Source organism: Perissodus microlepis, chromosome 5 (genome assembly GCF_051167445.1).
Source record: "Perissodus microlepis isolate ML-2025 ecotype Zambia chromosome 5, ASM5116744v1, whole genome shotgun sequence".
Classification (NCBI taxonomy): domain Eukaryota; kingdom Metazoa; phylum Chordata; class Actinopteri; order Cichliformes; family Cichlidae; genus Perissodus; species Perissodus microlepis.
The window spans coordinates 13,952,579-13,969,057 of record NC_140465.1 but is presented as its reverse complement, the minus strand read 5'-3'; the positions used below and the strand labels follow the sequence as shown (position 1 = coordinate 13,969,057).

The following is a 16,479-nucleotide window of genomic DNA, read 5'->3' as shown; positions in this document are numbered from 1 at the left end:
GCTATCAGTTTAAAACTGAATGGGAGTTTGTTTTTTCTTTTGTCTTTTATATCACAGAATAGAGTATTTTATGAAGAATTTGACATAATTTTCAATTTAAATTATTGTAGGGGTTAAAAGTCATTTTTAACAAAGATTTCAAAAGATATTTTCAATAGCAAAGCAGACTAAAGTGGCGACAGGGTTAAATATACAAAAATACAATTTCTCATCGGCATCAAGTTTAGAACAAACAATTAACAGGGCTGTCTTTAAAAGAAAACCCATGTAGACAGAAAATGAACATGCAAACAGTAACTGTAAAAGCCACAGCCAACCAGGACCCTTCTCACTATGAAGCAACAGTGCTAACTACTCTTCTGCAACCTTTATCACAGTATTTGATGGTAATGTATTGGTGAAACCAAGAGCTGAGCAAATGTTAGGCCCGATTCACCAGGTGGTCATAGACATGAATGATTATTCTCCTTCAAACTGCTAGGTGTTTAAATATGCACCTGTGTGCCATAGATATGCCAACCGTATGTTCACAACCTGTTTATATTGCCCCCAGATCATTACTGTGTTGTGCTTTCTCATTTACTTCTGTTGCTAACATTTCAATAAAGCATCACATCAGGTACTAAGACAAACCTGCAGTCTATTTGTAAACTTAACCTGCTGAGAGGAGCAGAAATACTCTCAATAAATCCAATTACTTTTTTACTCCCCCCCCCCTCTTTTTTCAGGGTGGTGTGTGGTGTGGGGGGGGTCTTCTTATTGAATTTACATCCCTGCCTTCCAGTTACTGTGCAATGATGAGTGTATCCAGCTCACTGTGTTTCTCATCTCAGCCTTTCTTTATCTACATCCTAACCATCCACACTATCTTTTCTTCCCTACCTCTATTTCTCTTTTTCCCACACAGCCTAACAAACTAAAGTCAGTTAGGCTGTGTGACATCGTGCAGTGTTCTTTCTCTGTAGTGTTTAAAAATTACTGTGTGTGTGTGTGTGTGTGTGTGTGTGTGTGTGTGTGTGTGTGTGTGTGTGTGTGTGTGTGTGTGTGTGTGTGTGTTTCAGAGAGAGAGAGACACAGAAAGAGGTTTGTCTTACTTTTCACAGCAGTGGGGAGTCATCTGGAAGATAATTATATTGTGGTTTGCAAAGCTGAGCTCATGTTTTATACACAGCATTCTTCATGAGGCTAATAAGCTTCAGTGAAGCTTGTGGTGCAGTACACATTCACACTAAAAGAGCTCAGACCGAGAGAGACCCAATGTGAAAGGCAAGGGAAACCAGAGTGATAATAAGCAGCGGTGCAGGATCTCCTTAGGGCTTTTCTACGCTCTGTGAGACGCTTTCTGTCCCAGATCTGTAAAGGAAGCTAGCAGATGCTTAAAACAGGGCTCTCATAAGTACAAGTTTCTATATGCAAATGCAGACCATCCAGGCATTTAGCAGAGGAATTTAATCACCGCAACACATCCACTGCCTGCACTCAAAACCAAGCTGTGAAATCCCACGTCAACCCCACCACCACCACCTCCTGTTAGCAAACTATGCTCTAACTACAAGAATAGAATTATTATATCACTACCACAAGCCACCAATTAAAGTAAAATTCAGCAGCTACAAGATCTATCTTCAGCCTTAGGGAAGCCCTTAGATTAGAAGTCGCTCTCGAAGAAAAGGACGATCCATTAATGGTATAATTGGGTCTCCGCACTGCATTCAGTCGATGTGAACTTTGACCCAGTGCTCTGTAGAAATCACACCTCACTTCTCTTAACCCCAATCAGTCCCTTGCTTGTACAGAGCTGTGCAAACATTTGGGGCACTTTCCCAGCCAACCGGGGAGGGCCACAAATTACAAATTAATTTAACAGCATGGCAGTGATCCCAGAAATGCAAAGACTATCTTCCCTGACAAGAAGACGAGAAGAACAAGGAGCCTAACTCTACGCAAGAACTGTAATCTGGCAAGTACCTTGTAAAACTCTGGTTAAGCACATCTTTAAGACAGCAGCAGCTGTTTGAGGGTTTTTTTTTTTCAGATTTTTCATCCCTGTATGACTTCTAAATTAGAACTCCTCAAACCATTATTATTGAAATTATCCTCAATTTAGGCAAAAAAAATCACCAATGCTTTTTGAGCCCTATTAACTCTATTGTTATTAACTGTCCCAAAATTAACATCTTTTCACATTTTAAAATGACTCCAGTAAATTTTAAACTTAACCGCCTGCTCCAACTGTGCCCCTGTGTGTGCCCTTCATGTATGAATATTTCATCACCTAAGCTCAGTGCATATCCTTTTTTTTTTTTTTTTTGCTGAAAAACAGATTAAAGGTGATATCTGAAAAACCCTAAATGTAATTTATTAACACTAAAGCATTTTAAAGGTTTGACAGGCTCTTCTAACCATCGGAATTAAATAATGAAGCTTTTTATCTCGTGCCCTCCTCCAAATGATGTTAGCCAGGTGATTGCCATTGAGTTGAGGTGCTAGAAAGCCCTTCATGTTCTCTGTTACTGAATGGTAATGAATGGCAAAAACGAATACTAGGTCCAACCACTGGTCTACAATGGCAGCTTCGAAATGCAGCTCATACTCTAAGCTTATGTTTATGCAAGCTCCAACACTGTAACACAGCAACACATCATGCCAGGTGAGTCTGCTGTTTTTCACCATATCACTCTTGGCAGCTGACAGACCTGCTCTTCAATAAACAAGCCAGTCAGTGTCCCCAGAGCTGACTGGGACACTGGTAAATGGCCTTAGATGCATAAGTACTGCTTTATTTTGTTGAACTGACTGGACAGTTAGAAAATGAAGCAAATGGCAAAGAGGGATATAATAAAGGGCTGAATGAAAGCCAAGCTTTTCCAGTGCATTTCTGTTCTAGTGCAGGTTGCGCCCTCTTCTCATCACTGACCTTCAGAAGATGACCATTGACTGGCAATCCCTGTGGGTGTGTAAACACCATTTTAAGAAAAACCACACGTTCAGTGTTGGCCCCCAATATTTTTTCTTCTTTCTGCCGTGTCAAACCGTCTCACCGGTCTTTCATTTCCAAAGGCCAGGCTCTCTCACAAAACAAATGTGCCGCAAGTTACACATCAAACGTAAGCGAGCAATGCGAGCATGGTGACAGACATAACCGAAGGACTGTCGTAGAAGCTAAATCTATTTGGTGAATATTCAGAAGAGCTTCTGATTGGAAAAGGATGATCTCTTTTATATGACAAAAATGTCCTACCACCCCAAATCTCTCATGCTTCTCCTTGCCTTGAATTAAAGACATTTCAATTCTTGTCATTTTCCCTCTTTTTCCCTGATCCTGTGCCCGCTCAGCGCTCTCTGTTTGTCACTGGTCCTGATAATAACACGATGTCAAAAGCAGGGGGTGCAGCCTGTAATAGGGGGTATTAACCCGAAGGGAACGACTATCATCATGGTTTCGAGGTTTCAGAGCGCGCACGGACATGATGACAAAGGGAGAACTGCATAGAAGAGCCAACGGGGAGGCTCATCTCCTCAATAGGAATCTGAGTCACACAACATCTGTACAAAGGATTTAGAGGATTTGTGAGGCCTTGAACTGTTATTAGAAGTATTTGACTGTGACAGAGAGATTTAACTGTTGATTTCCTCTGCTTCAATTGCGGCTGATAGAGTAGCCTGTTATTAGCTATTACAGAGAGCAGGGATTGTAGTCTACAAAGCAAAATCCCTACTATGGGGTTATGTGAGCAACCTTTTGCACTCTTAAGGTGTGAGTAGCTCATTAGCATTTTTTCCTATGTGTGGCATGATCACAGTAAGGACAAGCCCTTAAGTAGAGAGCTTGTAGCGCTTGGTTTGAGTATGTATGAGTATAAACCATTTATGTACAGGTAAAGACCATCTATACATCTTCCTGCCTTTAATAAAAGTCTAAATTACCAAGACATCAAACATAAGATGAACTCGTAGCTTTTCGAACTCTCAATCTGTCTCACAGACACAAACAAGGTGGCAGTGAAGCAGGAGGGAGATGCATCGACCTTCTCCTTTCAATTAATGATTTCCTCTCAACAAACTCCTCTTCTTTCTGCCAGGAGGGTTGTGCACCACTGCTTTGGTTTTCTCCCTCTTTTTTATTTTAAAAACACATCAGCACAAATGTACACACATGCAGAGGAACCATTTGCATATATGCTGGGGCTTGTCACCTGAATGGTGCTTAATTGCGTATCAGCAATGATATAATTTCATTCGCCTCATCATTACAGGCTGAGAAACATCAAAATCCAAGAGCGTGCAGGGCTTTCATTGGTAGGCAACCAGTTTGCTACCCATTCGTCATCTAAGCTGATTCCCCACCATCGCCCAGCAGCACAACGGCCGTTCATTCAGTAAATTCCAAGCAGGGCTATGTTTTGTTTTTTTTGGTTTTTTTACTCTGAGACGAATAATGTGGCAGCGAGCTTCTCTGAATGCCAGAAAGCGCATCAATAATGCACACGCAGCTTGTTATAGCTCAAACTCACTCTGCTTCAGTGGCTCACCAACCCAAAATCCAGCATCAAAGACCAGAAACATTCATGTGCGGTTCAGTGTGTATGTGCATGCGTGTGTGCGAAGATGCTCACACATGCCAGCACTGGAGTGTCTGAGAGGTGAAAGACGTTGAAAGCCTTGACTTTAAAACCTTCTTCTAATGGGAAGAGGAGTGACTGTCTATTCTCACTGAACGAGCGCTGTAGGGAGATTCATTTGGTGAGGGTGGATTTCTCTTCCTGAGAGGCTTTCTGAATCCTTTTGTACTGAAAAATAATAAAAATGGGAGTAAGCTTGAGGCCAAGGACACGGGCGCTGTGTGAACGTGATGCAAACCTTTGAATCTTTAACATCCACTACTTTTTAAAGAGTGTAGGGGAGGTAAGAATGAGGCTTTTAGTGTTCTGAAAGCAGCCAGCGGTTACAATGGGCACAGCATGAAAGAGGCTTCTGGCTGAAAAGATGTCACATTAAAGGATCTGTCTAATATATAATTATTACCATGTTTGGTGATGTATTATGTCACATGGAATTATTTTGTCCTCAAACAGTGTTTCAACAAAAAGAGCTGGCAGCATAAAAGATTTCCTCCCAGATTTTACCTTGAATATGTATACACAGGGAAACGAAATAATGTGATGTTGTGCACATTTTCAGACACTTTTTTTATGGCAAATTGGAAATACCTGAAAAGTTCAAGGGAAATTGGAACTTTTTCTCAGATAAATGCACACACGTCTTACACTGAGAGTTTAAGTAGAAAAAAATGATACAAACAACTTTCCTTTTAAACCAAACCATGGAAACTAACGGTCTGCACAGCAAAATCTGCAGCTACACGTATAGGATGAGTTGGGTGGGGCGCTTTTCACAACTTTTATAGCACAGGTCTAACATGCAGTCCGAACACCGAACTTTCCTGACCGCCGGTGGTCCGCTGCGCTCTCCGCTCTCTGCGGACGCGTCGACTCACCTACAGGAGACGGTGATCTCTACTTTGGTGGCCGGAATGTTGCCGGTGATCGGGTCGAAGTCGTACACCGATGACGTGTCTTCCAGCTTGTCCATAACGTCTCCTTCCATCATGTCCATCGCCAGAGCTCGTGGTGGCTCGGGTGTGATCCGAGAGGCACACAGCCTGGTGCCGGCGGTGCGCAGCGAGTCTCCGGTGACTCCTGATAACAGATCAGAGACCAGACGGCCTCCGGTCCGACCGGGTGAGGCAGCCACTTCACAAATGTTGAAGCTGGAGAGGATGGAGAGGAGAGTACCCAGTGAGGGAACACCCAGGGGAAAAAAAGGAAAAGGAAAAGGGCGCACTTGGTTAACTCTGCGCAGCGTAAATACTTGTTTTTTTTTTCTTGATTTCTGAGATTACTGTTGCGCTTTCACCGACCTGCTGGACGTCACATGGAGAGGTGGACCGCTCTCTGCTTTTGTCTTCACCGTGTGCGCACAGCGGAGCGTGTGAAGAGGAATGACTACATACACTTAAACCCACCCATCCTCCTCCCACACGGAATTACAATCAAGTGCTGGCAACCCTGTACACTGGCGCTGCTGTTGTCACCCTGCAACATCCTGTGTAGCCTACTCTTCAGCGTGCACTCGAGTGTCAGTCATAGCAGATGACTAATTGATGTTATTTCGTATTTTTGGACTTTTTCTAAGGCGTGGCATCAAAAAGCTGGTTGTCCTGAAGGATGCTTGTGAGACTGAGTGCAAATTGGAAGCAGTCCTGCTAGTCGGGACAACCCATGTTTAGAAGGCTGAAGAGCAAAGCTGGAGCACAATATTTAGTCATCTATTTTTTATTTTTTATATTGGAACATTTTATATATTGGACTTTTGAGAAGGCATAACAGAATGCGAAACAGTAAAGAAATTCAACACCCCAGTGAACCATTGAGATTTGTTTTTTTAAAAGAAAGAAAAACAGCCGGATCAGCTTTAAGTGCTTACACAAGTCAAAAGTGCAAGTGTTTCCCATCTTTCTTTGATGGAAGGCTTGTGCACAACACTTTCAGACAGTCAGAACTGCCAATTAAAAGTGTTCATGCTGGCTGATTTAAAATCAATGATGATTAGAGTGAGGGAGTTACATAAAGATTTAATGGCCATCATCTGTCTGTGAAGGTTCTCAGTCATCCAGGTCATCGTAGTCAAAGGAGCTTGCAAAGAAAAGCGTCTGGACTTCTTTAAGTTTACTTGACTCTAACTTAAAGAAGTCCAGACGCTTTTCTTTGCAAGCTCCTTTGACAATGGCCATCATCCATCCCCCCATTAGCCTGTTGTTGTGCAGCTAAAAACCCACTCTAAAAACACACACACATTGTAATGAATATGCTAAACTGATGCCACTGCCTGTCAAGATAGTGATGTGTCATTTTTGGATAAGTATGGTTCCTAAATACAAGCAACATGTGCGCTGGTCTCTCTCCATCACCTCACTGTTTATCTCACTTGTTCTGACACTCCACATATTTGTCCGTCCTCTTCTCACAAATATGAGAGAGGGAGGAGAAAGTGTTACACATGTATGTGAAATGTATGTACACTTGTGGCTGTGAATAAACAAACATTATTATCAGGAAAGGAGCCCCTTTTCACCTACTTGGAAAAGTGTAGTTGTTACTTTTGTGGTCAATATGGAAACAGAGACATCAGATTTTTCTGTGTCATTGCACCTTTTCTGTCTATTTCTCTGTCTCTCCTTTCCCTATTGCTATCTCTCGCACACACATCACAGAGACACATGCAGCCATAAACCATTATACCACCTTTCATAAATGGGTGCAGAAGCACACAGCTCTTTCCTGCATAGTGCACCTAGCATCTGGATTCTGGAAATCAATTTACACCGGCACAGGATGCTTCTGCCCACACAGCTCTCCAACTCAGGATCAGGAACACACACACACACACAAAATCATGCAGTCGTTCTTTTACACGTGCTCACCAACGCGTACACCAGTGTGCACGTATAAAAACAAATTATTTTCTCATATGTCACCCATAAGTAGAGATAAAGAGGCACACACATCTACATACCCACCCTTTTCTCTCCAGGATGATTCATGTATTTTAAGGGTTTGCTGTTTAGAGTGGGTGAGTATGCTATTGCAGATGTTCCACAGAGTGGGCTGGCAGGATCAGGGCCAGAGGACAAAAAAAAAAAAAAAAAAGAAGATACAGGAAGGGGAGGAAGGGGAGGAAGAAGACCTTCACAATATCTATTTTGCCTTGAGTAGTAACCTGTGGATGGCAGGCTTTTCAGAAATACGACATATTTTGCATATGTATATTCTTAAAAACTGGGAATCCACATATCAAAACTAAATCTATTTCCACCGCTTCATGTGCTGTGATCTGAAAACACAGGGTGTTCTGTGGGGGAGGGGGTGTTGAAACCGAGCAATGTTTTGCCTCCTGGTTACTGACAAAAAAGAAAGAAAACACATCACTGTATGAGTTAAATAGAAAAATACCTCTGTGTTTGTTGCATCTGGTCAGTGATAGTCATCAATCACAGACAGAAAATAGATAGATAGAAAAAAATAAGTTATTCTCATTTGAAAATTAGCATATTTAATTAAAAAACATATATATTTTATGAATTTCTGATCATATACCATACCATCAAACTTATTTTTTCAAATAAATTCTTCATTGGGCCATATAAAAGCAATATCTGATTATATGTGCTACATTCTTAATATTGTGGGGTCAACTTGAGTGATCAATAGGAGAAAAAAAAACCCTCTAAAATACTGCACATCTTCTTTAAATGCTATTCCCATCCATCTGCCACGGACTCGGAGGTGGTCAATGCTTTGTACTGCCAGTGACATTAATAACACCATAGGAGATTCAAATGCCCCTTTTCCTCCTTCTCCGTCCTATTTTCTCAGCTTCCTGCAGTTTTCTAAGCACTAATTACTGTGTTTATTCTTACTTGCGTCATGCTGTCCAAAAAGATCGCCTTTCTGGAAGCAATTATGCAAAAGCAAACAAATGCCCTGTCAAGAAAATTAAGCTTTTTTTTTTTTTTACCCACCTGAAATAGGGACACATTTGTTTACTCACTTAATCTAATTTTCCTGCAGTTTTAACATTTCTTTTTTCTTTTTTTTTTTTAAGAAAGAAAGAATATTTTACAAAGTAATACATTTTGGATGTCCCATTAAGCGGTGGGGGTAGGGGTGGAGGTACAGGTAGTATTTTCAGCCTGCCTGTGACGCACAGGTGCTAAAATAATGTTTTCTCCTCTAAAATGAAAAGTGTGTATGATTTCATGCTCAAGCGCAATTAAATATAAAAACACACAACATATGAAATTATAATATTAAAGAAGCTCTGGGACCTGTAAGATTTTGTGCTTATACCTCCCAGTTAACAAATATTTTTCAATTCGTTTTAATTAATGAGCCCAAAGAAAGTGTTTTTTTTATTACTCAGTAAGCTTTAATTTCATTTTAGTACAAAGTAGTGTTAAGTAACATCTTTAACAAAAAGGGTTCAAATGTTAAATCAAACTTTTAAAGGTTATATTCTGATTTATATGGCTGTGCTTCAATAACACTCAAATTAAATGCTTTGAGGGTTTTTTTTAAATGTCTTTCTCTGAAATGTAGTCATTGTAAATGAAGCAAAGTTTTCAGAATCAAGTGTAAATTTAACATGGGATTATACCTTTTATATGAAGCATTTAGTGTCATTTACTTGATATAGACCCTTCATACATTCATCCATCCATCCATCCATCCATTTTCATCTGCTAATCTTTGTCAAGGTCATGGGGGGTGGAGCCTATCCCGACTACCACAGGGCGATAATTTGGACCTTTAGAATTAAAGTGGTACCAAAAAGTAAATCACAATTATCACCACATAGCTGAGAGACTGCAAAACCAAATTATGACTTCTGTGCTCAAAACAGCATTTGGAACAGTCGTTCTAATTTAGCACAACTCAGATTTATTTATTTATTTTTACTATTACGATAACAATTATTTGCTGCAGCTTAAATCAATACTGTGGTTTTGACTTATGACCTCTGATTATGATTAAATTGGATTTAAAATTGGTGCTGAGGCTTTGTGCTCCTCTCTGCAAGACACAAGTCTACTCAGGTGTACCTTGTAGATAAGTAGGGGGTTTGATAAACCCAGTTCAAAAGGACCACATGTTCCCTCCCAGAGTGTAATCCTGCTCTGTGGCCCAGTGGTTTAATCCAAAATCAAATCCCTCCTGAGGTGCCAAGCAGCATAAAGAAGGCTTTTATGAATCATTGCTCCAAGACTGACAAACTGAGGGAAACACACATATACAGTATTTGTGGGAAGCCACTATGGCAGCCTGTAGGTGGCTGATGGGCTGGCTAACAGCCTGTGCGCTCCTGCAGTACTTGTAAGTCAATGAACTCCATGCTGTGCCAGAGCCACTGGCAAAATAATAATAACCTGATTTTTCCAGGTCTACAGTAGACGCACAAGCTCTTAGAGTTAATTATGAAATCCTTGATAGAAGACTTGCAAAAGTTTTAATGATGCAGTAGTTTTTCTGCTGTGGGGAAAGTTCATCACTGAGTTCTCATGGGAAGGTGCCTGGACGCTCTTTTATTTATTTATTTTTTTGTACTAGAGAGCCATATGTTGAGTGGGTTTATGTCTTTGCTAATAAGTGGTGACTGAGTTTAAAAGCTGAAAATAAAGTGAAAATGATACAGAGCACAGTGGCAAAGAAATCCCTAAAGGCAAAATTTCTACAGGGAAGAAAATCCAAGGAGTGCTCAGCTCCATGTCACACAAGCTGACACCATTAAAATTGGCCCTTATTTATCTAGCCTGTTACTGCCCTCAAAAAGCCTTTTTTTTAATTTTATGGCTGGAATGCCAAAGCAAAATGTATCCACAATAAAATGACTAAGTAATGCTAACACTGCATTATATTAATAGTGATATAAGAAGAAACGTGTCTTAACAGATTTGTTAACTATGATTTAAAGAATTAGATTGCCATTCACCCTTTAGAGCTACATTAATAAAACAAAGTTGCACATCCCGGTGATGTCACTTAAACTAACCACAGCACCCATGCTTGACTTGAAAATTATAGCATTTCCATTTAGCAAATACAGAATATTTTTCTGGTCCTTGGGTTTCAATTGTAGGAAATATTACCGTGAAATATAATAGGAATGGGCATTTTTTTATTTCCAGCCCTGAGTCATTGTTGTTACAGAAAAACTAACACAATAGTTTGCAGGTCATCATTATACCTCCCGGCATTTGGTTTAATCTGTTATTACTTTTTCTATAGTTGCATTTTTCACCCCAATTTTATGGTTATTGTTGCAAAGAAACTACCACAAATGCTTCCAGGTAATAAGCCACAACATCAAACATATAATATTTACTTTATTACATTCAAACAAAGGGGGGAGGGGCAGGAGGGGGGGGGGGGGGTTAAGGCTAAAAAGTAGCTTTAATTTCTGTATTATAATATGGTTATAGTGTCCTAATAAGTAAAAACATCTGTACACAGATTATCTCTGTAATCCTGACAGGTTACTATACTACCTAAACAAACACTTTACAGTAAAAACTACTATTGCTAAATGGTTCTGTGCATTTTATACATTTCAGTCAGAGAATCAGCTTAAAACCAAGGTTGATACAAGTATTACCTGGTTATTATCTTGTAATTACATGTAATTAAATGTTATTACCACCACAAGTCTGAAGTGGCAGTCCTGTTTCTTCTATGCTAACTCATGGCAGCAGCGTCATATTTGGTGTACAGGCATTAAAGTGGTATCAGTATCAGTATCAGTATTCCTCTCTAATGCTACACTAGAAAAAAAAGGAAAAAAATGTGCTCTTGACCCCGAATGTCGATCTATTGAAACTTAGTCTATAGTTTTCAAACTGAATAGTTTTCTTTTGTGTGTATGTTTGAAGTCAGATCACAAAAGATGTTAAAAAAAAAAACATTTCATGAGACATGCTGTGTAAAAGTAAAGTTCAAGATTTTATAACGTAATTAATTTATGATACGTCATTCAGTTCACACAAGTCAGCCTATTCATGTGCTCAAAAATGAAAGTTAATCTGACATATTTTAAGAACTGTTGAGGAACGCACTAACTTTTTAGATGATGCGCATGAAAGCACACTGTGTTGGTCAGGTGGAGTATTTAAAAGGTTTTTTTAAAAAACACCAGATCACGTTGAGATGTCAACAACCTTCGAGTGTCCCGATAAGGAAGAAAGTAGGTGGCTAATGTTTGACAAGACTGTTGTGATGAAGGATCAAAGGTCCCAGTCTGTTTTTCTGTCACAGCCTCTTTCACACTTGAGAGGGATTTCTGTCTGGGAGAGAGCGTATTTCATGAGGGTGAGTGTGTCTCTGAAAATACTCAATAAGTCAGTGGATTTTTACAAACTACTTTTGAATACTATGCACGTTAAATCCAAAGGCACCACGTCATCTTCATCATCGTGATGGAACTGGCCTTTTATCCGGCGCTGGCACTGATGTATTTCTTTGGAGTGATGAAGGCCGCGCAGGATGACCGGGTGGAGCTGACCGACCACGCGTCGATGAACGTGTTCTGTCTGTTCGTGCTGGCACAGCCGCTGTGTCTCGTAATCGGTGGATACACTGGCATGGCTACTTACCTTCTCACCGCTCTGGTATCCTACAACTTCCTGCCATGGAAAAGCAGCACAAAAAAGCAAGCAAAAGAAAAAGACTCAGAGAAGAAGACAAAGTGAGAGGCAGTGAGAGATACATTACATGGAAATACCAAGAAAGTGGATTCAAAAGGGGACTGGAAAGTATTTAAATAAAGAAAAAAATTATAAATAAATAGCTATTTCACAACACATTATCAGTGATTTAACCTGTTGTCATAAATCTGTTGTTTTGTCTGCAGTTGTAATGATCTGTGAGAAAGTATCTGTATTTTCATACACAAAGTGACCGATTTTATGATTCTTGATGTAGATGATGTTGTTGTAAATACATTCAGCTGGGTGACTCAAGAGCCACAATAGAGAAAATTGCAAACAGAAGGAACATTAAATCCAAAAAACTTCACTGTGAAAAAATATACAGAATAGTGCACAGCACAAACAGAGCTTGAAATCAATCATTTGTAGACCTACTGGCTGGGAACTTTTCAAATAAGTTGCATACTTACTTCCACACCTTTATGATCAGGTTAGATGAGCGGATCAACTCCAGATTTTGTAATACTGAGCTAAAGCCAGCAGCTTGTGAGTTTAGCACAAAGATGGGAACGGGGCAAACTAGCTAGCATGTTGTGCAATCTGTTGTTTAGTTTGGGGGGGTTCCCTTTCTTTTTTCCATTTTCTTACAACATTACAGATAAATAGAGAGCCATAAAGGTATCTTTGGACTGATTCAACCTAGGTCTTTATGCTAAGACTCCATAACAAGCCATCTAACAATTAATGATGGTGGAGCTCAGGTTAGAGATCCTTTCCCCAGATTAACTTAAATTGTATGCAATAAGCAAAAGTTACAGCTAGGGTCATAAAGCTCACAGCAACCTTAATAAGTTGCCCATAATACTGATTTCTCTGTCTCTCATGGAGTTAAGGAAACTGGCAAGATGGCAAGTACTGTAGATATCATGAACTTAACCCATGGTTGGGTTTTTTTGGCTTTTTTCAACATTATTGACAGTAAGAGGAAAGCAGAGGGAGAGCGTCACCTGCTCAACACTGAGTCAAACCAGCGCCCCCTTAGCCCTAAACCCATCACCTGCTTTGTTGCATGATGTTTCACGTTAAAAGTGATTCAGTCAACCACTCACTTTTTTTTATTTACCACATTTTACAAGACTTAGTTGTTGGTTGTTGGAAGAATTAACAGTGAAGTGCTCTATTCTCAGCTGCACTGAATACACCAGGCGCTGTCACATCTTAGCCAAATTAAATAGTCAGAGGTCACAGTTACGCACTGGAGATAATTATGGCGACAGGAGGATAGCATATTCTAAAATAGTTTCAGGTCTTCATCACAGCAAAGGGGAAATCATCAAAGGAGTTTGGGCTCATCATAATGGTTTGAGGTAATTGTTGTATAACTGTAGAGGCGCACTGTGGTCTCAGGACAGCAGCCACTAAGGGAAATCAGAACCTGTGTGGAACAGATCTTCTTATTCGACTCTTGGCAAGAAGTGTACTTCCCAAAATGAAAAATTGTTCCTTTAAAACTGAGAAAATGATTCAGTGAACATCTCCAAATTATAATTACATTGTTAATGTCATAATATGAAGCCAATTAGCTCTGGACTGTAAACGTTTGTCAGTGACAAACAAAGAAAGCGCTGGTTTCCTCTTTTCACCTATGACAGTGACACTGAATGTGTCTCTGGCCTTATAGCTGAGTCATTTCTAGTGAACCTGCCTATTTGAATATGACTAATCTGTCAATTAATTAAGTATTCAGTATATTATACACTCATGAACAGTGTTTCACAAAAGCTCCCACTAAACATAATTATTAAATCAGCATTGTGCTTTTTCCATGTGTGTTCATGAATGACTGAGTGTCCCTCTGATGTGAATAAGCCTGGTACCACAGAGCGTCGGGGTGTGCGTAAACCCGGACTCAAAGAGAGAGTGCATAATGGGATTAGACTGTGGTATATGGGTGATAGTCCAAGGCTGTGCTCAGTGGGTGCACAAATGTGCAAATGCTTGCTGTTTGAGTGAAAAACAGTGGTTTGTTTTGTTTGTTTTTTTGCAGGAAAAGTTTATTAGTTCTTCAGCGCAAATATCCTCAGTTCACGACTGTCTCTCAGAGTACCTCTCACTTATTTCTCTTCCTAAGTGTGAATTTATGTAGAGTGAATAAGGTTCTAACCTAAAGTGTCAATCATTCGCTATAAAGGCTCTAATTCCACAGTTATTATCCGTATATATGTTCTTTCAAGGTATAGCATTAGCAAATTGTTCAGCTTTTGCGCTCCACACATTTGTTCAGTTTCCTATTCAGTATGTGTGGAGCATGTTCTCAGTTTACCTCCCTTAATGTCACACTGGAGGTGCTTCCTACTGCGTCTTCATTTTATTTAAAATAATAAGCCTGCAGCTTTCCATTTATTGTAACCCCCCCCTCAACATTCTTCTTCTTCCCCAGCCAGCACTCAAAACCAAACTCCTTTCTTTCTTGTGTTTCATCTTCTGTCTCAGTCTTAATCCTTTTCCACAGTTGGGCTCGTTTCCATAATGTCGCTCCTCCTCGCTTGCATTATCATCAAAAAGGGGGTAATCTAATAAATTATATAATAAAGTGTAATTTCTGTTATTGTCTATTTAGGATCACTCATATAAAGTAAGGTTTTAAGAATTCAGTTGGAAAAGTGTGTGTGCTTCATAAGTGGCAGCTCATAACACACTGAGCAGTTGCGACAATGTCAGTTTTAGCTCTATTTTTTAATAAACCTGAAACAAAAGCACCTTTCATGCTGGTGAATGTGTATCATACATTAGCTTTGTACTTCAGGCATATTCAGTTTGGGCTCTGTTTTGGTTTCCACTGATTACTAAGGAAAATGTCTGGGTCTTTAGCTAAATTATCCACTATGCTAACAGGCAGCATCAAGCAGGTGATCCAGCACTCATGTATGAGCCTTTAAATTAAATCCCTTTTAAGATATGGGGAGTTGGCCTGTGCAACTACTGCTGCTGGTACTGTGAGGCTCACCTGTGAAAATAAAGACAGCATCAGTCAGGGTTTTAGGTGTTAAAGCTGACAGGAATATCAGTAGTTCTGCAGGTATTTCCTTACTGTAAAAATCAAAGAGTTGAACTGAGAATGTCTGCAACGCCCACAGATTTCTTTCTGCAAACTGTGGAAAGTGACAGACCAGCCAAGTGGCCCACTGACACTGCCATTATTGCAAAAAACCCAAGGTTACTGTGATACTGGAAACTTTCATTTTGTTTTACCTACCAGTACACTCTGAATATAGAACACAGCTACACTCTCAGGGTATTTGGCTGCGTTTCATATTGTGTTTTTAGTTACAAGGTGATGAATATTGTAGGACAGAGACTGATGGATCAGCTAGTGAAAACAGACTTACTGGAACGTTGAAGTGTAATGAAACAGACGGAGGCATTCAAATGAAATTTCAGCACTTTGCTGTATGAAGAGAGCAGATGGAGCACATGCAGCTGGGATGTGACAGGGTTTGTGTATGGATGTTTATTTGTTTGTGACTGGCATCGTCAAATGGTTTCTGCCTCCTCTGAGGCGTTAATGGCCATCGTACATCACAGTGCTTGTGTCTCCCATCGCGGCTGGGCCAGGCGCAGCCCAACACAAGTTAATGATCAGAGTTTGCAAAGGAAATGAAGATTTATGAGTTTTGGAAATGTATCTCTATCCCTGAAGTAGAAAGAAATGAATCTAGTTGAAAAACATGCCCTCCCATGTCTACATTTCATCGTCTACAACCTGTTGGTCTGTTTGTACTGAATGATCATAACTCCTCTCCCATCTGCAACGTAAGAGATCCTTTGGTCTTTAATATCAGACAGATTCGAGAGCTAAGAAGTTAGAAAGCTGGGCAAATACGATAACTAATAACAAAACTAAGTGTCTGATAATGAGTTTCATCTTCTCCAAAGAGATTTTTGATATTTCTTTATGATCCACAATAGAGCTTTGGTAACCTTTATTTAAATTATCCTTTGAAGAATGCTCATTACTCATTCGTCAAGCTTAGTGTGATATATCTGGTACAGGAATACCACATAATCAGCATATTCTTACATTTAAAGGGCTAAAATCAGTGAATGTTGATGACATTTTGCTTGAAAAACTACTCAAAATGCATACAGAAGAAGTCTAAAAGATCTGAGCCGGATGCACAAACATTACATCGCATTGAATTCAAAACCACAAAATGCAC

The 16,479-nt window shown here is 39.8% G+C and overlaps 1 protein-coding gene across 2 annotated transcripts in view; it reads right to left on the bottom strand.

Annotated features, from left to right (window-relative positions):
- The window catches only part of cpne5b (copine Vb), a 129,756-nt gene extending 123,751 nt beyond the window's left edge, over positions 1-6,005 (bottom strand). Inside the window, exons 1-2 of one of the 2 annotated variants that reach the window (XM_084928037.1) lie at positions 5,921-6,005; positions 5,498-5,770 (exon numbers count right to left, since the gene is read on the bottom strand). In XM_084928037.1, the coding sequence (XP_084784163.1) occupies positions 5,498-5,616 (119 nt within the window). In that variant the 5' untranslated portion in view covers positions 5,617-5,770; positions 5,921-6,005. Of the gene's footprint in view, positions 1-5,497; positions 5,771-5,920 lie in introns of those variants that run through there. The other variant, XM_084928036.1, reaches the window with a different exon arrangement.
- Positions 6,006-16,479: the final 10,474 nt, after the last annotated feature.